The 27,757-nt window shown below is 36.5% G+C and overlaps 1 protein-coding gene across 1 annotated transcript in view; it reads left to right on the top strand.

Annotated features, from left to right (window-relative positions):
* The window catches only part of LOC136850587 (uncharacterized), an 85,528-nt gene that overhangs the window by 21,409 nt on the left and 36,362 nt on the right, over nucleotides 1–27,757 (top strand). The window contains 3 exon segments of the mRNA XM_067124234.1: nucleotides 11,865–12,362; nucleotides 13,788–14,261; nucleotides 14,263–14,398. Coding sequence (XP_066980335.1) covers nucleotides 11,865–12,362; nucleotides 13,788–14,261; nucleotides 14,263–14,398 — 1,108 coding nt within the window.

The raw sequence follows: 27,757 nt of genomic DNA, 5'->3' as shown, positions 1-27,757 counted from the left end.
AAAAAACAACTAAACTCACAAAACCAACATAAAACCTTCAAAAGCAAAATAGACTGAATACAATATTCGTGAGACACAATCTCATACCACACTGGGACAGTTATTCACCATTTCAACTTGGAAAATTGGAGCACATATAAAAAAAAAACCATCCCTTGCAAGTCATAACCAGATCCCCAACGGGCAATCACAATTTATTACAAACTACCTAAAACCTCAAAAATGCCCCCAAAGCTCTACGGACACCCATCCCCACATTTCAAAACTCACGAAGCCCGCACGATATCCCTCTTCATTAAAAAAAAAGAAACAAACAAAATTATGCTAAATCGCAGCATTTGCACACAGGGAAAAAACGTAAACAGCTGCCCAACTCAATTTAACTATAAAACTGAGGAAAAGGATAGAAAAAACAAAAAGAAAAAACAAGCAAACCGGACCCCATCTGCAATTAGGTTGTTCTCTTGATCTTCGACATGTGTGTTAATCTAGGCAACCCAGTTTTTTCATCAAGGACAGTAAATCTATTTCCTTTCTGTACTTCAACCACTCGAATGGGCCTTGAAACGTAGGTCCCAATTTGTAATTTGATTCCTGACATTTATTTTCAGGAATCAATTAAATGCAGTAAGATTTTCATTGCTTCTCTCAACGATTTTTTGTGTCTTCACCTTGAGATTACTACTTAGATGTGCACATACGCTCTTTAGCTGTAGCTACTGATGACTTAATTGTATCATCAAAACGACTAGATGGTATAGACAACAAACCAAACATGCACTGGGCAAAATAACCAAATAATGCTTCACTGGGCAAAACACCAATCATGTCAATAACCATTGTATTTATGCTGTGCCGAACCGTGTCTAAGTGCCTATCCAAATCTTATCATTCCCACCTACAGTGACTCTGAGAGCCTCAATTACTTTCTTTTTGGCCCGTTCACATAACCCATTAGCTTCTGGTCTATACAGAATAATAGTTACTTTCTGTATCCCCATAACTTCCGCAAAACACTCTTAAAGTCTTATTCACAAATTCTCTCCCATTATCTGTAATAAGCACTTCAGGAAACCCGTAACAGCAAATATGCCTATTGAAAAATGCAATAGCAACCTCTTCTGCCATTTGTGCTTTAATGGGAAAATCTCTACAGACCTAGTTAGCTCATCAACAATAACCAACAGATACCTATAACCGTATCCCAACTCACAAAAATTCCCAATAATATCCATATGTGCCCTCTGAAAAGACCTACTAGGGATAGGAAAAGAACCCAGCTTACAAGAAGTAACCCTCGCTGGCTTGCATGCATTACAAACTGAACATCCCTTCACAAAATTCTCCACTGATGAGAGCATATTTTTCCAAAAGCATTTGCCCCATACATTCTGGTATGTCTTCTCAATCCCCAAATGTGGACTACCAAACTTACAATGGACAGTATCCAAAACCTTAGGGACTAGGCTCTTTGGGACAACTATCTGTGTTGTATACCCTTATCCTCACTACTCTTCAACTTATACCTAATTTTCTTAACTAACAAATTACCCTCTAGCTCCAGACCAGCAAAAGGCAACTTATAACCCAGTCTAACTAATTCACCTCCTAGAAACGCCTTTGCGTCTGCTAAAACCTCATCCTCATCTTGTTTAGACTCTACTAGGCTCATATCCCAGTCTATACATTCACCACTTACAGCACACACACGGTGATCCTCCGTGTCAACAAAATTCCTACCAAGAGCATCTGGTACCGTATTATGTTTGCCCTCAATATAATTCAGCTTTGCGTCGTAGCCCCTAATTGTCAAAACCCACCTAGCCCTCATAGGGTGAAGATCCATCTTATTAAAAAGATCCAACAACGGCTTATGATCCGTAAAAACTTCCACTTTATTCCCCATTAACAACATCTTAAAATGAACCAAACTAGACACCAAGGCAAAAGCGTCCTTGTCAATTCTTGACATCAACTTTCATTGCTCCCGCGTGTCTTGAACTTATGGCTATAGAAAGCAATTGGGTGCAGTTTACCCTCAAATTTCTGCATTAAGCAAACACCTATGCCATCCTGACTGGCATCAGTCACTAACGTGAAAGGAAGCTTTAAATCTGGGAACTTTAAGACCGGAGAACTCATTAAAGCGTCTTTGACTTTCTGAAAGGCTAACTGCTGTGACTCACCCCATGAAAATTGTAGCCTACATCGTCCCTTAAAACATCTGCCAAGGGAGCTGACAACCTGGGAAAACCTTTCACAAACCACCTGAAAAACCCAGACATCCCCATAAATGACCTAACCTGTTTCTTGGTCTTTGAGACAGGAAAATCTACGAGGGCCCTAGTTTTGTCATCGTTAACTAGAACCCCTTCCTTAGAGATGACATAACCTAAATATGTAATACTTTTCTTCAAGAAATCACACTTGGGTAGTTTAATCTTCAAACCCGCTGACCTAAGTTTCCTAAGAACCTCCCTAAGCACCTCTAAATGTTCCTCAATAGAATCTGTAGGAATCAAGATATTGTCCACGTATACAAATACTTTCTTCCCTAAACAAATACTTTCTTCCCTAACAACCTGTGCAAGACAGTATTAACTAAACTTGTGAACGTCATACGACTACCTGGCAAACCAAAAGACATTCGTGTGAACTCAAAATGCCCACTCGGCAAAGAGAGGGCGGTAAACCCTTGATTCTCCTCTCTAAGAGGCACTTGCAAAAAACCCTGCATAAGATCAATCGAAGAATAAATATTCTTACCCCCAATCTCCACAAATAAATCTGACAGACACGCCACTGGATACTTATCAGGAATGATGATCTCATTTAATTTCCCAAAATCCACAGATAGACAGATCGAGCCACCCTTCTTAGGCACTGCCAACAACAGGGAATTAAAAGGAGACTAACTAGGCCTAATTATACCTTCCTCTTCCCACTTATTAACCTCTTGCTCAACTTGCTCTCTAATCCTAAAGGGTATCCTATATGATGGGACATAAATTGGTTTGGTCCCCTCCTGTAAATGCACTTTGTGTTCTAACACATTAGTTAACCGCAACGCTTATCACCTTTAATGGTGACTATGCCTGCGAAGTCAGCCAAAACTTCACTTAACCCCTCTGTATATTCTTTATAATCAGCTGCACCTAAATGTCCCCAAAAAATCTTTCTCCTAACCTGCATTCCTGCCTCAGAAAACTAATTTTGCTCACCCACGAGAGCCACTGAACCAGTATCATTACCCCAGTCTTCCACATCCACAATATAAATATTCCTCTATCTCCTAACTGAATCATTACAGTTTAACAGTTCCACCCAAGGAACACCATTATTTGACACCTTACCCACTGAAACCATTATTTGACACCTTACCCACTGAAACCATTATTTGACACCTTACCCACTGAAACTGTACTTACCACACCTTTGAGCTTCTTGCTACCTTCCACCACACACACCTGATTATTCCCCTTTACACTTTTCACCTGAACTTTCATCAGACCAGCCATACCTGGTTCTAACCTAACGTCTTCCAACAAGACACCCTTATATATACTATTCCTCTGGCCATTAGGCTCTGTATCGATTTCAGATGACGGCGAGTTGCCAGATGCCGCTTGGTGACAGGTGGGTCTCCTTCCCAGGTAGATTATAGATTCCTTTTAGATGAATAAGAAAGGTAAATATGCTTTCCAGAAAGTGTAAAACACACACACACACACACACACACACACACACACACACACACACACACACACATATATATATATATATATATATATATATATATATATAAACAGGTCATATAGCTGTAAGCTTATATAAACATAGTCATAGTAGCTATCAAGGGGGCATCCAGGAAAAGGCAGCACGTATATCAAAATAATAGTGTATTTTGGGGACGGCGTTTCACAATATCTCATTGCATCATCAAGGCTGCAATTTATAAAACCACTTAAAACTTATAAAAAAAAGCATAAAAACGTAAAAATATTACATTTAAAAACCACCAAAAGACGGACATAACCTACCTAAACTGAGGTAAAAAAGAAACTAGAACGTTTAAAAGAAGAAAGAAGGTAAGTAAAAGTTGAAGTGCAGACCATAATATAAACAAACAACTTGTTATGCTATGAATAGCTTTGTGGAGGCTGTCTGGGTGTTTAACGGGGTGATGGTAGTTTTTATTATGATAGACTAACGTAGCTCTTCCCCCTCTTCTTGCGTGGATGATATGGTTTTAAAATCTGCATTATTGATGTTAGTCTTGTAGTGCAACGTGTGATTACGTGTGTTGGAGGCTTCGAGTCTGGTGACAGCGGACTTGGATCTGTAGCAACCGCTTTGTGCATCCAGTGTAGGTTCCCCGTTCACACTTAGGACGTATTTATAAGCGATGTTGGATAACAAAAGCGGAGCCAGTCTGTCCTTATACCTCGAAAAAGATCGTATTTTGTTAGATGGGTTTTTGCATTGAGTTTGGAATTAAACGTTGGTAATTTCCTGTTTGATAGGTTGAATAACTTTCATCAAAACTTATTTTTGTAAATGAAAGGAAATTTTGCATAAAAAAACAATTTCGGAACGTTATACACCAACGGAGAACTATGCAATTTGCAGTGAAGAAATTTCTTGAGGGATCTATAAAAGCACTTTACTGGAATACTGTTGTTTTTGAGGTATTGTAAGAAGAAATTAATTTCTTCGTGGAAAGCGATCCAAGAGGATGTCAAGGAAGAAGCCCTGTGGAGGAGAGTGGATATGGAATTCAATTTAAAATTAAAATAACAGGAACTATAAAAATTAATCCCTAAACCTGTAAAAGTATTTTTCCTGAATATGCTGGTATGAAACCCAATATTATCTCTGATAACTTGTACATCTAAAAAGGGTAGTGTTTTAAACTTCTTTTCTATTGGGAAATTAATATTTGTATGTTAGATATTAATGAAATTAAGGAATGGGTCAGGGTTAAAATCAGACCTAAAAAGGGCAGATGTGTCATCCACGTAACGTCTATAAAATAAAGGTCGATAAGTGGAAGGACACTGGTCTAAAAAGGACTCCTTCAGGGAGTTCATAAAAATATTAGCAAATATGGGGCCAAGTGGGCTCTCCATTGCCATTCCTTCTACTTGCGTAAAAGAACCATCGTTAGAAATGAAGGCTGTGTCCTGCACGGCCAGGTCCAGAAACTGCTTAAAAAGTGATCTGCAAAAATTGTTAAAAACAGAATAATCACTGGGAGAGAATTTGTTTAAAATTATGTTAATAGTCTCCTCCACAGGTACATAGTGAACAAAGACCCGACATCAAAACTGGCCATGCACAAGTCCGAATCCTGTCTTAAAATTTCGTTTTTTAACTGAGAGTTCCTTATGGTAAATTTTTTCTTGGTAAGAGGGTCATGTAGAGGTACTAAGAATTTGGCCAACTTATAAACAGGAGTGTTAATGGAGGAAAGGATGGGTATAAGTGGAACACCTTTGTGGATATTGGGAGGTCCATAGGTCCACATGATTCAATACGAAGGATCTGTGACAAGTAGAAAATTTGTTCTTCCGCTTGACATGCTTTTTCTGAGAATTACAAATTTCCCTCTCAAAGCTAATATAGGATACTTAAGATCCCAGATTTCAACTATAGCACACCAAACATTTAATAATATCAGGACAAAATGGACCCCATTTTTCGTGTGGGATCATGTATGGACTTCCCAAATTCCACAGAGAAGGTGTTCCACTAGACCCATCCTTTCCTCCATTAACACTCCTGCTTATAAGTTGGCCAAATTCTTAGTACCTCTACTTGACCCCCTTACCAAGAACAAATTTACCATGAAGAACTCTTATGAGTTAAAAAACGAAATTTTAAGACAGGATTCGGACCTATGCGTGGCCACTTTTGATGTCGAGTCTTTGTTCACTAATGTACCTGTGGAGGAGACTACTGTATTAACATAATTTTAAACAAACTCTTTCCCAATGATTATTCTGTTTTTAACAATTTTAGCAGACCGCTTTCTAAGCAGTTTCTAGACCTGGCCGTTAGGGACACAGCCTTCATTTTTAACGATGGTTCTTGGTGGAGTCCTTTGTAGACCAGTGTCCTTCTAGCTGTCGACCTTTATTTTATAGATGTTACGTTGATGACACGTTTGCCCTTTTTAGGTCTGATTTTATTAACCCTGTCTCGTTCCTTAATTTCGTTAATAACCAACATCCAAATATTAATTTCGCAATAGAAAAGGAGAAGTTTAAAACACTACCCTTTTTAGATGTACAAGTTATCAGAGATAATATTGGGTTTCATACCAGTATATTCAGGAAAAATAATTTTACAGGTTTAGGGATTAATTTTTATAGTTCCTGTTATTTTAATTTTAAATTGAATTCCTTATCCACTCTCCTCCACAGGGCTTCTTCCTTGACATCCTCTTGGATTGCTTTCCACGAAGAAATTAATTTCCTCTTACAATATCTCAAAAACAATAGTTTTCCAGTAAAGTGCTTTTATGGATCCCTCAAGAAATTTCTTCACTGCAAATTACATAGTTCTCCGTTGGTGCATAACGTTCCGAAATTGGTTTTTTATATAACATTTCCATTCATTATAATAATAAGTTTTGATGCAAGTTAATTAGCCTATCAAACAGAAAATTGCCAACACTTAATTTCAAACTCATTCCAAAAACCCCTCTGACAAAATAGGATCTTTTTCCAGGTATAAGGACAGACTCGCTGCACTTTTGTCATCCAACACCGTATATAAATATGTCCCAAGTGTGAACGGGGAACCTACAATGGATGCACAAAATGGTTGCTACAGGTCCAAATCCGCTGTTACCAGACCCGAAGCATCCAACATACGTAATCACACGTTGCACTGCAAGACCAACATCAGTCATGCAAATTTTAAAATCATATCATCCATGCGAAAAGATGGGGAAGTAACTAAGTTAGAGTCTATCATAATAAAAACTGCCATCCCCTCTCTAAACACCCATACAGTTTTTTTTTTTTTTTTTTTTTAGATCAGTTTAGCTACATTATGTCCGACTTTGTAGTGATTTTTAAATTTTATTTTTTCACGTTTTTTACGCTACTTTATAAGTTTTTAAGTGATTTTGTAAATTGCAGCCTTGATGATGCAATGAGATATTGCGAAACGTTGTCGGCAAAGTAAACTGTTTCGATATACGTTCTGCCTTTTCCTGGATGCATATCTATACATACATACATACATACATACATCATACATTCTTACTTACATACATATTATCCACAATGGCCTCTGAACCTCTCGAATTTCTCGCATTTATTTGGATATGATTATCACTACAAGCTCTGAATCATTCTATGAGGAACGATCCAGTTTATTTCAGGACATGCTTGCTAATGCTGAAATAGACCAACCCTGACCATAGTATCATAGTGTTTTAGCTCTAGCACAGCAGATGTATGTCTAAGCGCTGGAGTATACTTCCAGCCTGTTAAACCACCCATGGTTACTGTTAAACATCTTTAAAAATTTCTTTTAATAGAGTATAAATTCCACCATATTTAGAGGGTGTATTAAAAAGAATGTAGTATCTGTCACAGCTCTTGTTTTCAAGCAGTGGTTTCAGAAACGGTAATAGATGCAGACAAAACCTAGAGGATAAATAAAATTAAGATATGTGTTTTAAGGAATCCATCTCTATACTTTTATGTCGAAGTATTTGCCATTTGTAGCATTTAAGACAAAAACCATGTTTTCTATTTTATGCAAAGTTTTGAAAGTCTACGGCCACCACCTTTGCACTTACATGGATTTTGGCAAGCCGTAAAGCAGGCTATTCAGAGGATGAAGAGTCTAGAAGATAATGGGGTTGTAAATAAAATGCTGTGACAAATTGGTTAAAGTGGGACTGATTGGCAGACAGGGTCCCAGTAGAAAAAGACGCACAATATGGAAGAAGAAATTATGAAGTAGAGAATGAACAATAAAAGAGGTACGGCAAATATGAACAAATAAGATAAGTAACGAAGCAAAATACATAAAATATATAAAATAAACTAAGAAGATGCATTTCAAAATGCCCCTACATAAAAAGCATTTGTCCCAAGTTTGAATTCCTCAAGTTCCAACCATTCAACTACTGGGTTAGGAAGATCTTTCCCTAATTTGGTCACAGCAAGAGTAAAACCATAGACAACAGTGTTAGTGAATTCCATTGAAAAGAACTGTAATTAGAATTAAATATATATCTAATATTGGTGGTGGATGGTTCTTACGACAGTTAAACTGCAAGGTATGGAACCGATTGATATGGTTGTAGCTGAAGGCTGTGGGAACTTACCTTACCTTGGGCAGGCGAAATCTGACTCTAATAATGGGTTCATTTAAAACCATATGCAAAAGGAGTTCGGCTGAGGGCCTTCTTCAAAGGGGGAAGTTATTAGGTAAACTCCTAGGTTTCACTTAATTAATTGTATTTACATTAGAAAAACACACATATCAGAAGAATGAAAGCGTAAATAAGGACGGGGACAAAGTCCTGTCTTATAATAAGATTACAAACAAAAAGTTAATTCTCTGAGCAAGGGAGGAGAGCCGTGGTTATGCCACTGAGCACACAAGATGATAACAGGTCCACAGCAGGCTAACTCCTATCTGCAATCGAGAGCACATGTGGTTACTTAGTTGAAGTAAGGCACTTTGATTCAGGAATATAGGAATTGCACAAAAGGTGCCTAGAAAAGGACTCAATTCCGATAACTGTAATTTTACACAATGACATTACACTTTCTTCACTGATTCGTAAATTACCATAACACAAAATGAAAGCAATACAGGTCTTGCTGTAGTTATATCGCACTATGAAAGGAAAAATAGGAGAAGATTTACAGGGACGTGACTGACATAAGAACCTTGGCTCTGGTACATTACCTTCATTGGGAGATGGATTCCTCATCTTCTGGAGCTGCCAGCAATGGAGGGTAATGTGAAAGGGGCTCACTACAAAAGTAACTCAGGCTCTAGACAGCCACAGGGGGACTGCAAGGGGCAGCTCAGGGGAGCAAGAGGGAGGTCGGAAGTGTCCTAGTTAAGTTTCCAGCGTCTTCTAAGAACGATATGCCCATGTGATGCCCTTTTATCTCGGAGGATTACGATCCTGCTCTTTGTAGCTGGCGCTGCATGGGGCATCCCATTTTCTATGTGGGTCAACATGTGGGATGTGGGGTCCTCTTTGCCCAGGTTTTCAAGATGGAGCCAGACACATGGGTCATTTACTAGGTGCGGGAGTTGCTTGCTCTTTTGACTTGTCTACTCTCTGGCTTTGCATTAGGCAGGATTAGCATCTCCGACAGAACAGCACCTGAAATCAAGGTCTATGGGCAGTCACTTGGACAAAGAAAAGGGATTAAGGCCTTACCCAGAAGGGTAGTGGTGAGAGGAGTCAATAGGGGTGAATCTTGCCCACAGCTAACCTTTTACTGTTTAAATTAAAACATTATACATTATTTCAATAGAACGTGAAATGTTCTTATATTGTATCTTTACTCTACTTCTTGGATGATGAGATAGCGTGTGCAAGGTTTACCTTATTACAAGATGATAACTTTCACCATAGACATTCAGACATTTTGCCAACAGATATTAAAAACTTAGATAATATTAGAGATATAGCAACTGGGCAGTATTTGACATGGCTAGAACTACCACAAACATATTTACCAAATGGAGTCACGTTGCCATTCTCCAATAAATGCAAAAAAGAACTCCTGGCTAGCATATAAAAATTAAGAGATATCTTAGGAACCAAGTAATAATAAGAAAAACGCCATTTAGTTTTACACCTTTATAAGCATCAAGGTTGGGTAAGATCTTTAATTTCATGGAATACAAAATTCAGACTATTTAGTCTAGCTTCATGAAAACAGGAACGCTATATATTGAGTTTTTTTTTATTGCTCAGTCAAAATGATAGCATTTCTTTTGAACAGGGACCGACAAAGCCCTTCTTTTATCAAGTAAAAAGTGAACAGACTAATAAGTGCAAGATTTGAGAGTAGCCCCATTTTATGTTTCCGAGTTTTACTAGAAATGGTTTCTTTGATAGTCAAATTGTTATTGTTCTTTGCTAAAGCATAAAATCTGGGTCCCAGCTCTTTGTCGAGTATAATTATTTCATATTAAAGTCAGGTCTATTTCTTTCCCAAAAATTATAATCCACCTGTTTCTGCAGTTGTCATTGAACGAAGCATTGTCTTTAATATGATAATTCAGCAAATGAGGAGGAATTCACCTGTTTATGAGGTTTACAAAACTTAAATTTTAAGTAACAATAGGCTCAAAATTCTTAGACAACCGTGACCAATTCAAAAGTGAAAGAATGTTCAAAAATTTTATCTTACGAATATAATCCGCATCAGGAACAGCATACTAAGTTTAAATAATTAAAGAAACTTGAACATGATCAGATGTGCCAACTGGAGGATCAGTTGCTCTTGCTATAATGCCAAGGGATTTATTGAATACTAAGATCTCATAATTTTCTCAAAGCCAGGTTCAATAGGAAAAAACTCTTCGGCCATGTCAATCAGTAAAAGATGCAGAACTCAACCACTGCATATGGTGAGCATTGAAATTGCCACCAGATACAAAAGGGATTTCTGTCAGCCTCCTGTGTCATGATGATAAGGATATAGCCAAAAATAACATCATTTAGGTCTGGATGCATCGGACAGAACACCAAAATTGTTACGCTTGCCACGAACCGCTTTTATAACTTGGATTTTTTGACACCAATATTCATATGAGAAGCTTTGAGTAGCTGGGTGCTCATTTTTCATATACACTCTCCTTGTCTTAGGAATGGCATCACGTTTACAAAATATTTGTCTATTAATGCCTAGAATTAGGAGCTAGGATGCGAACCTTACCTGAGAAACAAGTTTCTGTAAAGAATAAAAGGTCACACTGTGGATGTGCAACTACGAGGTTACTAATTTTACCATGGTTAACGGGTATGGCAGGATTTTGCTTGAGAAAGTGGCAAATGTGACTGACACTAAATATGTGGGCAAGTTCTACACTGCCTGAAGCAGCCAGTGAATTGCATCATTAACAGTCATTACTCACTATGATAAGAACATGGTGCCACGTGTGTGAGGAAAGAAGTGTGTGTAAACAGTATGCCAGACAACTCAGTGTATGTGTAGACAAAGGAAAAGGATCTGTCTTCAGAATGTTGAGCTAATATCAACGGAAGGTTGATGCCTTGGCACCGTGGTTGTGATATGTAGACTGTGCAACATCAGATTGATGTTTTTGCATGCTGTAGATTCAAAGACATCTTGAAGAGAGAAATACAAGCTTCAGAAAAACTTGTTAGTGCAGAACCTGTTAGAATGGGAAATTTTATGGTATTTTCCAGCCCGGGCATGCTGCCGGAAACAAGAAGATGGAAGGAATGATTTGAGTATGCGAATGGAAGTGTCAGCAAGTAGGAAATGTGAGAAATGAAACTGAATTGAAATGTACACTTCCACGCTGTTGCATGAGGTCATATTAATTAAAATGTTTTCACCCTTTCCGCTTATGGCGTTACTTGCAGAACAAAACTTAATTCTTGACTGTGAAATGCTCAGATGCATTATTTTCAAAGAGTAAACTTGAAAGTCATGATGGGGTTTATTTTTTTTTGTTCTGACAGTTTTCCTTTGAATCTAAAGGAATTGCTTGCTAGTGCAGTGACTTTGGACAGAAATGTTTTCAAAATTACATTTGCCATGACTGAAAACTTCTCATCTTTGGTTTTGTTCGTAGATTTAAAGGAGCTGGAAAGAAATCATCATTCTATATTTCAGGTTTTGGGAGGAGTCTTGGCCGTGCCACGCAACAAAGAAGAGAACGCTTGGCTTTTCGATATCTCCAAGCGTCGAGCTCAGTACTGCTCTGGGAATGTTGGAGCATCTTACCTGTGGTTGGGTGCTAATGACATAAGAGAGGAAGGAGTCTGGAGGTACTGGGAGTCAAACGCAGTTCTTTCTTGGCAAAGTTTGTGGAGAGGAGATGGACCAAACGGCGGAAGTGTGGAGAACTGCCTTGTTATGCTTGCTGGAAGTTTTCCCGCACGGTGGTCGGACATAGCTTGCCTAGAAAGTTATGCTTTTTGTGTTCCCTGTGAATTTGATAAACTGACGGCGTTGTATTTGAAAGGACCTGCTGTTTGCCCTGAATCTCCATTCAACTTAGAGTACATCATAGGGGAAAACCGAGGCGGTCGACCCACTTTGCTTGGTTTTTTTCACTCTGATATATTCTGGGATAACGACTTGAAGGTGTGGATGTTGCAGTCCTTGAAAGTAAGTATATATATATATATATATATATATATATATATATATATATATATATATATATATATATATATATATATATATATATATATATATATATATATATATATATATATATATATATATATATATATATATATATATATATATATATATACTTGAAAGATGATAAACATTACATTATATTATCATAATGAACATAGATAATTAGCCCTGTTAAGCAGCATAAAATAAAAACTGGCTTACATTTTTTCTTATTATATATTTCTATATATATATATATATATATATATATATATCTATATATATATATATATATATATATATATATATATATATATATATATATATATATATATATATATATATATATATATATATATATATATATATATATATATATATATATATATATATATTTTCTCTATTTTATTATTACTGTAGTCTCTTTTATTATTAGAAAGCTATAAAAGGAGTGTGAAAGTATGTAACAGATGCTTTCTCCAATCAGTTCCTTATTTTTTTTCTGAAAATTTGCTAATACTTTATTTTCTCTTCATTTGTTTTATTACTCGACAGGAAGAGATACCAAAAATTGCATTTGTGCCAATCTTTAGTGAAATATCCACATTTGGTAAATTATGGGAAAATTACTAAATTTGCTTATGTAGTAGAATTTTGAGACCACTACCTTAGATTTCTTAGGAACGGTTGTAAGATAATGTAATGTTTATTAACGATTTTGTGAAAGAATTTATGATTCGTACGGTGATATTATCCCACGTAGTACTTATTAAAAGTGCTTGCTTCAGTATTTAGAAGAACAATGTAAGCCTGGTTTTTATTTCATGCTACTTAATTGGGTGGCTTATTTATGTTCATTATTATGCGTAAGGGTAAAAGGTGTCTATTTTAGCACTCATCTTTCAAATTCTAGTGGTTTTAGTTCAGTTTTTGCATCTTTTAAAATCGTTTCATCAAATACTTGATTTTTATTGGTGAAATATACCATTGCATGTAAAACCTTCTTTGGTTGTAACATTATGTGAATATACTAGTTCACCTGAACAAGTACCGCATTATGGTAATTCTAGAATTCAAACATTTATTTGATTTTTGAACTTTGCTATTCCTTTAAATCAGTCTTGGCAGCCTTTTGAATAACGTAATTGGGTTCAAGAGTGTTTTTTTTTATAAAATGAATACACTTCATTTCTAAATTTTATTTTCTGGTGTATGATATGTTAAGCAAGTGGTTTAAAACAGACAATTTTACTTTAAGAGGAAATATCTTCATCTAAAATTCTAGTAATGTTACATTATAATTGCATTTTTCTCAGTTGTACCATTAAGAAGCAATTGGCAGTAAATAAATGATTGAACAAGTTAAAGTATTTCTTGAATTTAATATACTACCTTTCCCTAACTAAGCAGGTGAAGGAGATGGCTTGGTGGAAGCCTCCTGAAGAAGGAATGTACCCTTTTGGAACCCACTCTTGGACTCTGGGTTCCAAGATTTGCGACATGATGGAGGGTGAGAGTGTTAACCTGACCATATCTGCCTGTGGGAGAGGGAAATTCACGTGTGAAGACGGCACTTGCATCAACCTAGAGCATCGATGTGACTTGAGGGCTGATTGTGAAGACCAGAGTGACGAAGCGAGGTGTTCCTTGGTTGACATACCATCAGGCTACAGAACGACCATTCCTCCTCCCCCAGCTCCTGACACAAACTCATTGCCAATTTTATTATATGTCAATATCATCTCTTTTACATCTATAGAGACTGAGGACCTCACTTTTATAACAACACTGGAGCTTAAACTGAGATGGCAAGACACTAGGCTCACTTACCGCAATCTGAAAGACGATAGGTCCCTGAACGTGCTCTCACAGTCCTCCGTGGAAAAGTATTTGGAAGCCCCGGGTTTTTTTCAGTAATGCGCAAGGCAATGTATACACCAACTTAAATGAGGGATCCCGGATAGAGTGTGTTCGTGATGGGGATTCGGTACCAGGCCCCCCTCATCTTTCAGAGGAAGGTAAGTGTATACCGGTTTGTTGCCAGGACAAGTTAAATTGTTCTGAAGTCATTACGTAAATATAAAGCATTTAATTTTATGGTGAAATCTTTCCTTTATGCATGGCTGTTACTGCTGTTAAAATTTTTTCTCTCTCACCTTACTTTTTAACAAGTGGCCCACCTCATCATTCACCCACTCAGTTGACTCATTGCATGTCATCACTAAAAAGGGAAAATAGTTACATACAATCTCCTAAATCATTTTGTAGCCCGGTAATGATAACAAGTGATGAACAAATATTAAAGAAGTTATAAATAACCTAATACTACCAGTTTCTAGGTTAATTTCCACATTTGTATTGCAAAATATCATGGGATGTCTTTTGAGACAAATTTTAAAAAGAGAGGGTAAGTCAATAAATCTGGACCATTAACTGTAATGAGAAAGGTAAATGGTGCTCAGTATTTACTCTTGACGTTGCACGACTTGCTGGACCACCAAATACACCTTTTTTGGGCCTTTGTTAGTAATTGAGTTCAGGCTAACATTACAAATGAAAACTCAGTTCAGTTTTTAAAATCTATAATAAAACTATATTTTATTATAGTTTTGAAAAAAAAATATAATAGTTTAAATTATAGTTTTCAAAACTGAACTGAGTTTTCATTTGTACTGTTAGCCTGAACCACGGCCACCCGAAGGGAAAGTATTTGGCCGTGCCTGAACTCAGTTACTAAAAACGGTCCAAAAAAGGTATATTAGTGCTCCGTTAAGTCGTACAACGTCAAGAGTAAATATTGAGCACCATTTACCTTTCTCATAACAGTTAATGGTCCAGATTTGCAGATATAAACGCACGCATTTATATATATATATATATATATATATATATATATATATATATATATATATATATATATATATATATATATATACATAACATACAAATATATACATATATACACACACATATTTACATACTTATGTACGTATATATGATTTGGAAAAATTAACACTTGAATTGGCGTAGGTCAGTGCTGACCAACCACTCCAGTAGTCTTATGAAGTAATGACTAGCAGATGGCAAACGGTACACAAATAAGTAAAACTCGCTGAGTAAAACACAAGAATTCAAATTTAAAGTAATGACTAGCAGATGGCAAACGGTACACAAATAAGTAAAACTCGCTGAGTAAAACACAAGAATTCAAATAATATTTCAACAGCGTTCGGAGACCAGGAACCTTAACGAAGTCTGAGCAGTCCAACACCTGAAAGGTCCTATCTTCCCAGAAGTTACATTCCTGTCTCCCAAAATATAATGACTTGCTAATCACGAGTCCCACCTTTGGTGAAATGTTCATTAAAAGCTACACACAACTTTGTGCATAATCCTGCTGACAAATTGACAGGCCTAAGGACACAGACAAAGAGAGAAACCGAGCCAAAATCACGACAGATATCATGGTGCTCCTGGTTTGATTCATACCCTTGAGTCCATTTCTCCCACCAAAGTTACATTTCTTTATCTCCCGAAATGCAGTCCTTATCGTCAGTCATGTGGCTTACCTTTTAGTAAAATTCTCGTAACCAACCAGACAAATATTTTGCGCAACCCTTTAAGAAATTAACAAACAAGCAACTGAATAAAAACAACCTTCTCCACCCTAGTTGATGGAGGTAATAATAAAAACGAAATGTGTACCGTATATATATATATATATATATATATATATATATATATATATATATATATATATATATATATATATATATATATATATATATTTGTATGTATGTTTGTATACATAGCAGCAATAGGCTGCAAGTAATAAGTTCCGTGATAATATTGGAAGTCGTATGAAATTGAGAAACGGTCTTGTGAACGTCGTCAAGCAAAAACCAGCCAATTTGATGGTGAGGAACAGGATGCTTTTGTTGTTTGTAGAGTAACAGGTTACAGAATCATGCAGGCATTTTAACTTTACATTAATACTGAAAATATTAGTGATATTTTCTGAAGACATTTACGGTTACAAACACGCGTAAGGTTCTAAAAATCGTGAACAAGAAAGTAGACATTTTGAGTTTATTTTATAATTAAAATTAGAAGTGATATGTGTTTTCGAATGATTTAGAAAACATTGTGATTATGAATATATCAAAATACTCACTGGGTTGCAGTGATGTTTCCTTGTAAAAATCACTGCGATTATTTTACCGGTAAGTTCTCTTACTAATAAGAAACAGTATAAAGACGGGACCAATGTCTGCTCTCTATTTACATAGCAATGATTTTAACCTTGTAATCAATTGGGAAAGTTCGAAGGTCGTGTACGGTGTTCAAAATTTCCTAGAAATATCATCAGTCGTCAGATATCTTTATAAATTTAGAAATAACCTTCAATCAGTAATTTTTGTTCCTAATCAACGTCATCTTGATTTTTATGTTTCTTTGTCTTTATGAATCATGCCGAAACTAGTTATAATGAATGAAAAGACAGTTGGCTCTCTTTTGAAGTTTAATGACATCGTTCCTAATCATGCGCTCTTTGGTGGATTAAAAATATTCTTGCCTGAGATGTAATCTTGAGACTTATCTACGTTCCATCAAAAGGAAGAGGAAGATGTATATTGATTCCTTTCGCGGACTCAGCCTTAGAACAAGCTGCTAGTTTTTCAGCGTTAGTGAACGAGAAAGCACTGATAAATCTCCTTAAAAATTCTGATTTAAAAATCGAGCAGTAGTTGCTAAGGATCAAACAATTCCTTCCATCACTGTATAGTCCGTCAGTCCTCTTCTGGCCGCTGTTTAGAGCTTAAAATCTTTTCTCGTTCGTGGAATTATTTTCTGTGCCCTTATGTTCACATTTTGAATCTTTAGGTTGGTTTTAGTTACGCGTTTCTGTTTTTAACGTGTATTTGACTTAAGTTTAAGGGGTGCGCTGCTGCCATAAGGCCCCATTATAAAGTAGGTGAGCATTGCTGCCTTATTATTGAAGAGATTTACTTCATATTTTTACCATTTATTAAACAACTAAAACTGAAAGTACCTGCGCAAGGAAATATAAATATTCGACCTCTCAATTTATAAATTTTGCAGTTAAAAAAAAGTAATGTCACTTTTCATAAATAATATACATAAAACAATTTGCAGTAAAAAAAAAGTTTTCCTTACGAGAGACCAAAGATATAATATTTTGTTCAGTCTTCTTCGAGGTATGTTCATTCACTGTTTTGAAATATACGTTTTGGGAAAACAGCAAAATTATTTTTTTTTTATTTTGTAATACCTATCAAACTTTGATGGGTAGTAAGCTGATTTTCGCAGTAAAAGTAATTCTTCGTATAAGAAACATTCCCTGAAATGTTCAAAATGATCGGATGAAAAGCAACTGGCTCCCTGCTTGGTTTCCTCAAGGGTGATTAACTTTCGTGACATATCTCCATTGGAGACTCTTGCCTTCTGTTCTAATTTCTTTCTGTCTTTTCAATTTTCATAGCGCATACAGTTGTATATATTTCTTTTATAATAGATCTATTCATTGCTCCCATTTTGACAGAGAAAAATTGTACTTGAAGTAAATGCACTAAACGCCCCGAAGGAAATGTTGGCAGGACTCATATTTTTTTTCGTGAATAGACACCCTGTAAAGATATCCTGAGGAAATAAAACGTAATATTCATTCTGTTTTTACCATTTATAAAAAAATTGACTTGTAAATGAGTTCATTTATGATAACAAATGGTTGAGGAAGATTGCTATTCATTGAATGTTTGATGAGGAAGATTGCTATTCATTTGCATATGTTTGTATAATTGTATATTGCTAGTATGTTGATTTACATATCGTGGTTATTTTACTAATAAGTTAAGCAAACAAACCTATAAAAACAAGTCTAGCAATACAAAACTGTGAAAATAAGAAATACAAAACATTATATGGATATTGTTTGGCGTAGTACATCTGTGGTGCCATTTTGACGAGTGCCGAGTGGAGAGGGAAATTTGGGCGAGTCATTGTAATCTTACGGTTTCCTCGATGGTATCACAAGAGAAAACGGAGGTATTTTAGTGGGTAACGCAAGTATGTCAAATATTCCGAACTAAACAGGATTGAAAAATTTTTACAATTTTTGCGACAATTTGTCGCTCACGGGGTGATAAAAACGATGAACAAAATTGTCAGTAAACCCATCTAAAATATTTTTTGAGCAACAACACTTCAGGAAATGTTTATTTACATATAAAACAGCCCAAAATTTTGTCAACGATTTCGATCATCCTTGAAATTATGCATCTCCAAGAAAAAATGTTCCTAGAATTCTCGCTTTAATGCTGCATAATTTGTATAGAAATAATATTTATTGAAAAAAGTGTTTGCTAATTCAGCTATTTAAATTTCACCTACCAAATTAAATAAGGGAAACACTTAAAAGTTTGAAAGTTGAAACGAGAGAGAGAGAGAGAGAGAGAGAGAGAGAGAGAGAGAGAGAGAGAGAGAGAGAGAGAGAGAGAGAGAGAGAGATTGCAGCGTTGAAAGTGGTGCTTGAGAAGGGCAGGGGAAGAGGAAACCAAAATTTACCGCATCAAGGAGTGAAGAGAATAAACAGATGAGAATGGGGGAAGAAATAAAGTTATAAATGAGAAGGGGAGAATGCATGAATAGCAGGGCAGGTTTCAAGACGAAAAAACATTTCGTATTCTCCTCTGGATTAAAGATTAGACAGCAGTGGACAACAACTGAAACAAAACAGATTTTTTGCGAATGTAAATTTCTCTAGAAATCATTACTGCTGACAGGGTGCGCACATTTAGGTTTCCTGAAAATGAGCGAACCATGTTAGCCTACTATCTGCCTTCCGAACCAAATGACCGTCATCATCATGACAGTAGTTGAATGCGATTTATGTTGACATTCCTTTTAAGTCTGAACAAGAGATGAACTTTTGTTGCTTGATAATCGTACACCTGCAAGAACGCCATTTTTACGTCTGTATGTGCGTTAAGTCCCAGACACAAAATTAAGATATCTTTGGAATTGTTATGAGGTGAATCCGTTGACTTCCTTCTAAATCTATGTTAAACATCTTTTGTTCTTTCTTATCTTTTGTTTCATATGATATATCAATCGTCGCATTTCTTACTAGTTTTGATTTTGGTCCTGATGATAAAGCTTTTCTTTTATTCGTTGGCAAGGAATAAATGAAACTATCACATATGAAGACTTTTTAATTCTCTTTATATTTCAGATTAAACTGTTTACATGTATATACAGTATATAGGCTACATATATGTATATATATATATATATATATATATATATATATATATATATATATATATATATATATATATATATATATATATACATACGAGGGGACCCAAAAGTAACGGAATTGTGTATTAGAATTTTATTCAGTTATTGTTACATGTTTACAGTCTTATCACCTTCAAAGTATTCTCCATTTGAAGCAATGCACTTATCCAGACGTGTTTTCCACTGTTGAAAGCAATTCTGGAACTCTTGTGAAGTTATGGCTTTTAATGACTCCGTCGTTTTCTTCTGAACCTCTTCAACGTCTGCAAAACGGTTTCCTTTGAGGGCTTTCTTCATTCGGGGAACAAAAAGAAGTCACAGGGAGCAAGATCAGGTGAATAGGGTGGGTAAGTGTGGTCATGCCATTCTTGGTCAGAAACTGTCTGGCAAAGTGGAGGGTGGTGGCTTCATCACGACAATGCACCAGCGCACACTGCCTTGAGTGTGATATGACCAAGAAATGACCACAACCCACCCTCCTATTCACCCGATCTTGCTCCTGAATGAAGAAAGCCTCAAAGGAAACCGTTTGCAGACGTTGAAGAGGTTCAGAAGAAAACGACGGAGTCATTCATAACCTTCACAAGAGTTCCAGAATTGCTTTCAACAGTGGAAAACACGTCTGAAAGTGCATTTCAAATTACTTTGAAGGTGATAAGATAAACATGTAACAATAACTGTAACACAATTCCGGTTACATATATATATATATATATATATATATATATATATATATATATATATATATATATATATATATATATATATATATATATATATATATATATATATATATATATATATATATATATATATATATATATATATATATATATATATATAAAATAAAATGCATATTGTCACGATCCAAGAATCGTTCCAGTTCTTTCAAACTCTAAACAGTAATGTTTCAACACCAGCAGTTGAAATATGGGAAATGAATATAAAAAGAAACTCACAACACTACAACACATTATTCACAACCTTTTTTACAAAGAAAAAGAAATGTTTCCCTTTTGCTCTCATACAACGAAACACTAAACAAAACAAATCTAAGCAGTTATATACAGGGAGAACAGGTTGCAAGGTAGAGCAGTCTTAATACTTAAATGATGGTGAGTTGGTGAGTTATCCTTTCGTGACTGGGGTTCCAGCTGAAGAGATGATGCTGGCACGATGACCTCGGGCTTGAAGACGTCACAGAAGGGCGGCTGGGAACTCAGCAGGGATGTTGCTGGTACGATGACCACGGGCATATAGACATCACAAAAGGGATGTCTTCAGGATGAGGCAGCAAATGCTGTTTCTCCAAGAATCCGTAGATTGTGCAAATGGAGGACAGGAAGGGCTGGCGGCTCGTCCTCACTGCAGGCAGGAATGGTTGACTACTTCACCTTGTTTCAGGCAGGAAGGGCTTAGCGACTTCTCTTCCACACAAGCAGGAAAGGCTGACTATTTTTCTCTGTCATTGGTATGTAGGGCTCGCTGCTTCACCTCATCTCGAACATGGAGGACTTACGAACTTTGCATCACAAGCAGGAAGGGCTGGCTGCTTCTCTTCGTTTTAGGCAGAACAAGATTTTTATGGGGGTGAGAGTAAAAGTCGTCTGAAGGGGGTACTCCCGTCGGAACCTTGCTTTGTCCGACCACTGATTGCCCTCTCTGTCTCTGTCTGTTTATATCTCTGTCTTGGGAAGTCTATTCTAGAATTGTATATACCACTGTATGGGCAGAGCTAATGACGACAGGCAGTCGTCATTCCCATATAAGGAGTGTTTTGATTTTATACATAATGATTGGTTCCTTAATAACTGCCCCTTCCCGGTCACGCCATAAAAGCTTCCAGAACAAATTTTCTGATAGTGGAGTGGGACAATTGGAAAAAATTGCAAATGGTGATACAATCAACAGCTTTGGCATAATAACTCTTATTATCCCCATAAATCAAAATCAACCTCCGGCCACCTCAATATTTGGCTATTTCCAAGATGGCTGACACTTTTCCAAAATGGTGGCAGATTTGCTGCATATTTCAAATATTTTCATTTCATAAGCCTATAAAAATTGCATACTGTCCATATAATGATTGAGAATTTGTATTTTGGCATTCTTACTATCATGAAGAGGTAAAATGAATCCATCTTTCCAATATGGCCACCATATGAACACCATATTCCCAAAATGGCCGCCAAAGATAAAAAAGTATGTATCTCCTGAGAGAAACCAGTAAGTTTTGTGTATCAATTAGTTTTAGCAAGTGCAGTTGCAGAGAGCTGTGCAGCTAAGTCCAGATTTGTAGCACTTGCATCTGCCATGGCATTCCTTTTTGCAGCCACACTCATTCAGTTCTTGGCAAGATTTTGCTAATATTGGTAAATCTGTCCCATGCGGAAACTAGGTGCCGTCAATCTGTTGCCATCCCCAGTGTCTTGGACTGGGCAAAACTGGATGACATACTAAAGACTGGCACCAAATGTGCGCTGCTTGAAAGGCAGATGATACTTCATGCATAATTGTCACTAAAGGGGATGCTGCACTTTGTAGCAAAGCTGAACAAGTCTGCTGACCTACAAGGCTGCACTCACGAAGAGGCAGATACTAGAGTCCTTTTACATGCTGCATATGCTGCAAAGCATGAAGATATCTCAAGTGCAATCACATGTAGTACAGACACTGACATTGTCATCATGGCAGTATCTAGCATAGAAAAAACTTGCAATGCTCTCTAAGAGCAGCCCTTGTAGGGGTAATGCAATCATAAGCTCTTTGCTGTCTTGAAAGAGATCAAGTCTAGCCTCATTTTCATTTTTATAAGAACTGCTTCTGTCGCACATTAGCACCACGAACCCTTCAGTAATTTGCAGGTCTTCATCTTCTACAGCTGCTGGTGTTGAACTTAGTTCGGTGAAGGTGGGTGCGGCACTCTGAAACACAGTCCATGTTTGCCATGCAGACTTCTTCCCCTTTCCATGAAAGGCAGACACCGTGTCACACCCGCTAAATGCATGGAAAAAGGGAAGGGCTGAGGCTTTTGGTCCCATGGCTTCTGCAATTTCATGGATAGGTATCCACCTCATGTCTTTTCCTCTACCAGATTTAATCCATAGTTTGTCCAAATCAGTTTTTTCTCTGCTAGATACTGCCATGATGACAACATCAGTGTCTGTACTACATATGATTGCACTTGAGATATCTTCATGCTTTGCAGCATATGCAGCACGTATCTGCCTCTTCGTGAGTGCAGCCTTGTAGGTCAACAGTGACTTGTTCAGCTTTGCTACAAAGTGCAGCATCCCCTTTAGTGACAATTATGCATGAAGTATCATCTGCTTGAGATGAAATGATTGTGTCTGCCAAATATGCAAATAGTTCAGTTTTGTTGTGGTCATTCTTGAGGAAGCTGGGCCAATTGCCAGGTGTTTTCGCTGTGGTAATTACTCTCTGGCGAATTCCTGTGCCTCTTTTTTTGTCTTGTTTGTGCTTTCATACTGTCTGTCCTATACACATCAAATACAATGTGTGTTTGCTTGTACTTCTGTATGTGCTCCTGAATCTTGGATAGGACTTCTTTAGCATAAGACTCAAATGTAGACCCCTTGGTTGGTCTTAGAGCATTTATAAGAGCTGCACCATCCATTATGATAACATCAGCGGTACGCTCTTTGTCAGGGATGTCTGATGCATGCTGTTCTAGTAGAGGCAGCAGCTGTGACTTGGTGCCCTGATGCATCTGTCCATTCTGTGCCAGTGATGGTGGGCAACTTTGATTTTCATGTTGAAAGAAATAATTAAATCACACTGTCTGTTTTGGCATGATATGAAGAGGCATGAGAATAGATTACAATCATCCTTTATGGTTTGCAGTGACTGTTTGCCCTTGGGTTTTGTAGTAGACATCTTGCGACTGAACAATAGAATTTTGTTCTTGTGTACTGTTCATAGAATTTGCTTGGTGTCTTGATCCTCTCAATAAAGTTTGTGAATTGTGTTTGTCCAAGGCCCTTCATAGATCTCAAGGATTCACTAGCTTTGCTGTCCATAATTTCATGACTGTCTAGCACAATCAGATCCACTGAATCTTCCTCAAAAGGGTTGCCCATTTCTTTGATTACTTTTGCCAGATTTTCAATCATTTCAAGAAACCTTTTCTGCACAGTTTCAGTTTCATCATGATGCCTACCCTCAGATTTTGGATCAGCATCACTTCTAGTCTCAAACTCAACGATCAGGTGGCTTACTTCAGGACCAGCCACTGTTCACCTTCTGAGAGCATCTTCATCTTCAAATAAGCCAACGGCTCCCCCATCTCCTCTCACATGAGCATTATTCTGCCCGTGTGCTTGGTCTATAGCCATTGAGGAAAAAGGCCGAGTGGTTTTGCGGACAGTTAAATTTCCCTTTGTGAATTCATCAAATGTGCCATTTTGGAGAGTCTCCATGTCCCTCAAATGAATTGAAAGCCACCTGACATAATGTACATGGTCCAGGGCAAAGAAGAAAGGAATGAGTTCCTGCAGCACATCTTTGTACAATTGGAAATTAGACTCTCGGTATGACCTGATGAAAACAAGTGCTAGAAGTTCTAGCCATTGCTTTTGTTCTATAGGCCGAGGGTTTATCCCTTTACCACCTATATAACGTATATGTAATTCTTATGTGACCTGTACACCATCTAGAAGAGTAAAGCCCCATCTTCCTTGGCTCAATTCAGGTGCAGCAGTTTAGCTTCGAAGTGGGGTAGGCTAAACAGCATTTGGGAAACTAATAACAAATCTCTGCCATTAGCTAGCACTGAACCCCATGCTGAGTTTCACAGCTATAGTGTCAACCAGTGTGCCCTGGTAGTACACTGACACTACACTATTACACTTTTACATTAAGCTTATTACCCATTTTTTTTTCTAAGTGAGGATGAAAATGTATAAAGCAACAGTGCTGTCTAGCATTGATTATGGAAGCGAAATATATGGATTAGCATCAGATGCAACGCTGAAAACGTTAGACACAGTTCGTAATGAAAGCCTTAGAATATGTTCAGTAGCTTTTCGATCATCACCGTCTTCTTTACAAGTTGAATGTGGTGAACTACCTCTCTTTCCATAGAGAGCTAGTAACAATGAAGAGTGTTCTGATAATTCAGACAAATGATTCTCCAACCAAAAAATTATTTGGATTAAGAGATCTGTTTATGAACAATCATCCACCTCCTTTCCCAATTAGAGTCAGGAGATTGTTTGAGTCGCTAAATATAAATATACAATTACCTTTAATATTAAAATTACCTCCTCCGTGGACAATGAATAAAATGAGAATTTGTACACACTTAAAATATTTATCAAAAAGTTATTCATATACCCCAGAACACCATAGACAACATACAGTAGAATATATAATCCGAAAAGGTTCACATTGCGCAATATACACCGACGGATCTAAGTCAAAATACAGAGTGGGATATGCTGCAGTATCCCCGGACAAAATGTATCAGTTCTCTCTACCAGATAATGCCTCAGTATTTAAAGCTGAGTTATGTGCAATAGCATCAGCCATAAAGATAATTAGAGAAGCCTCATGTAATAATTTTGTGATATATAACGACTCCAGAAGCGCTATAGCAGCCATTCAAAGCTATAATAAAAAAATAATATTGTACAACAAATTAAGTTTTCACTCCATAAATTGTATAATAATGGAAAAAATATTGAAATATGTTGGATCCCTGCCCATGCAGGGATTAAAAGGAAATGAAGAGGCTGAAAAAGTAGCTAAAGAAGCAGTCCACATGACAAGAGCAAATGTAGACATCCCTATTAGTGACTAAATAAGATGTATTGTAAGTAAATGGCAAAATATACGGAATGAAGAATCTGGAAATAATAAATTAAAACAGATAAAATCCAGTGTTGGAAAATGGAGTTCGTCATATCAGAGAGAGAGAGAGGGACACACAAGTAATTCTGAAGAGTCTTCGAATAGGCCATACTCGTTTGACACATGGACACTAATGAATAGTCCATGTGGCCCTCCTCTCAAATGCCCAGATTGCAAAGTGTTGATAACGGTGAACATGTATTGTGTGAATGTCCAAAATATAACCTGCAACGATTATCAAATTTTGTAAATAGATCAATAAAAGAAATTTTGTCGGAATCTTCAACATTTTCAGTAATACCCATTTTAATGTTTATGAGAAGCTGTGATTTAATTGATAAAATATAAAAAGTAAATAACAGAAATACGAATACCCTTAGACGTCTAATGAATTTTAAAACAATTAAATTTTAAAATTTTACTTAATTTATTTTGAATTTTAATAACTTTTTAGTGAGTATATATGAAAACATGAGTATAAATGTATATATTGTGTGAGTGTGTTCCAGTATGAGAGTGTATGCCTTTGTGCAGCTTTCAATTTCATTTTCATTCATTTATCACTACCGAGTGACCTATTTGGTCCCAGTGCCAGGCTTCTAGCCTCGACCTGTCATTTCATCCAAATGCTTCGGGCCAGCCCTCTGAGAGCTGATAGTCGGCTCAGTGGTCTGGTGTACGTTTAGGAAAATATTTTTATAGTGAAGTATAAGACTTCTCTGTATGAGAACCTCAATTCATTATTTTGACATCTTATGTTTTTTTTTTTAGGTTTTTTGAACATTCTAAATTCAAATACAATTAATCTTTGAATTAACCTCAAAATCAGTATCCTAGCATTAAAACTAACTTTACATAGAGCAATGAATGAGGAAATCTAAAAACTCACCCCGGATCAGCCGGAGATTGGTTCACTGTGGTCACAGTTACACCCCAGAAAAAAAGCAGGATACAATTTGTGATAATTATTCTTGCAAGTTTTCATCTGAGCTTGGTCAGTAAAACCGGTAGAATCATTATCACTCAAAAGTAAATCCAGAAAACTTTGGAGTAACAATAGAAATCTAGTTATATATTAATTTTTCATATTTACCTTATTAACATTATGAAACATATAGCTTTCAGTATAACTAGAGTCACTAGAGAAGTATAATACTGGTTTCATCCAAAAGTCCATAGATTCCTTCAGGTATCGCGTCATAATCATAAAACAGTCTGTTGTTGGAGGGAAAATTGCCACTCTACTGTTCAAAGAAGGGTTTCACTAGATATATAGAAGATGTATGGAATAGATCATGCAATCTCCGATTCTGACCTTAGTGTGCCTTTTCTTCTTTGCATCTGTTGAGTCTTTTAGAATGCACATTACTGTATTATTAACGTTTATGATTATAAAAGCAGTTACTAAAAGGCAACTTTGTAAAGCTTTAATGTTTATAGGATAAAGAATACAATTTTAATCGTTTCGTAATAAACACATCATTTGTTATGGCCTAACTTTGGGGTCAATAAATTGCCCGGATGCTTTATTCCTTGTAAAAGAAAGACCTCATTGAGATCTCATTGTGACTGTGTTAAGGTTTACTTCTTACAAGGCTCCCCAAACTTGCTACGGCGTTTCCTCAAGGAATTGTCTTATTTCACAGTTTGGCAGCATTCTTCTTTCAGTATCGTTGGGTTTACTTCCATTCACGTAAGATGATTTTTATTATTTTTTTTTTTTTTAGTTTAATAGCTGCTTTGCTGGGTAAAGCGATACTCTAGTTTGCTATAAGAATTTCTTCCTTTTATTCTGAAGAAAAACATTCCCGTCACCTCTTTTCAGCTAGTGTTAGGTATCGTCCTTCTAGGTACTTATTTTTGTATTTGGGTGCTTTTGTATGCCAGGTTACTGGTGTCATTAAAGGATAATTAATGATCTTCATTAGGCTAATTAGCTCTTGGTTGGTTTTAGGCTAGCTGATAGCGCAAGTTCTTTGGATTAAGTTTATTTAGGTTTATATTTTTAATTTATTAAGAGGCTTATTTTGTTAGAAATAAGACTTACAAACTAATGTGTTTACTTGACATTTCTTCTCGTTAGGTCGACGATATGTTTAGAATTTCAGTGTGTTTTTGGGGATTTCCTGTGATTTGGTGTGATAAGTAACTTCTCTATCATTTTCACATTTATTAATGCTTGTTAA

This window comes from Macrobrachium rosenbergii, chromosome 3 (genome assembly GCF_040412425.1).
Source record: "Macrobrachium rosenbergii isolate ZJJX-2024 chromosome 3, ASM4041242v1, whole genome shotgun sequence".
NCBI lineage: Eukaryota > Metazoa > Arthropoda > Malacostraca > Decapoda > Palaemonidae > Macrobrachium > Macrobrachium rosenbergii.
This window is presented reverse-complemented; position numbering and strand designations above follow the sequence as displayed.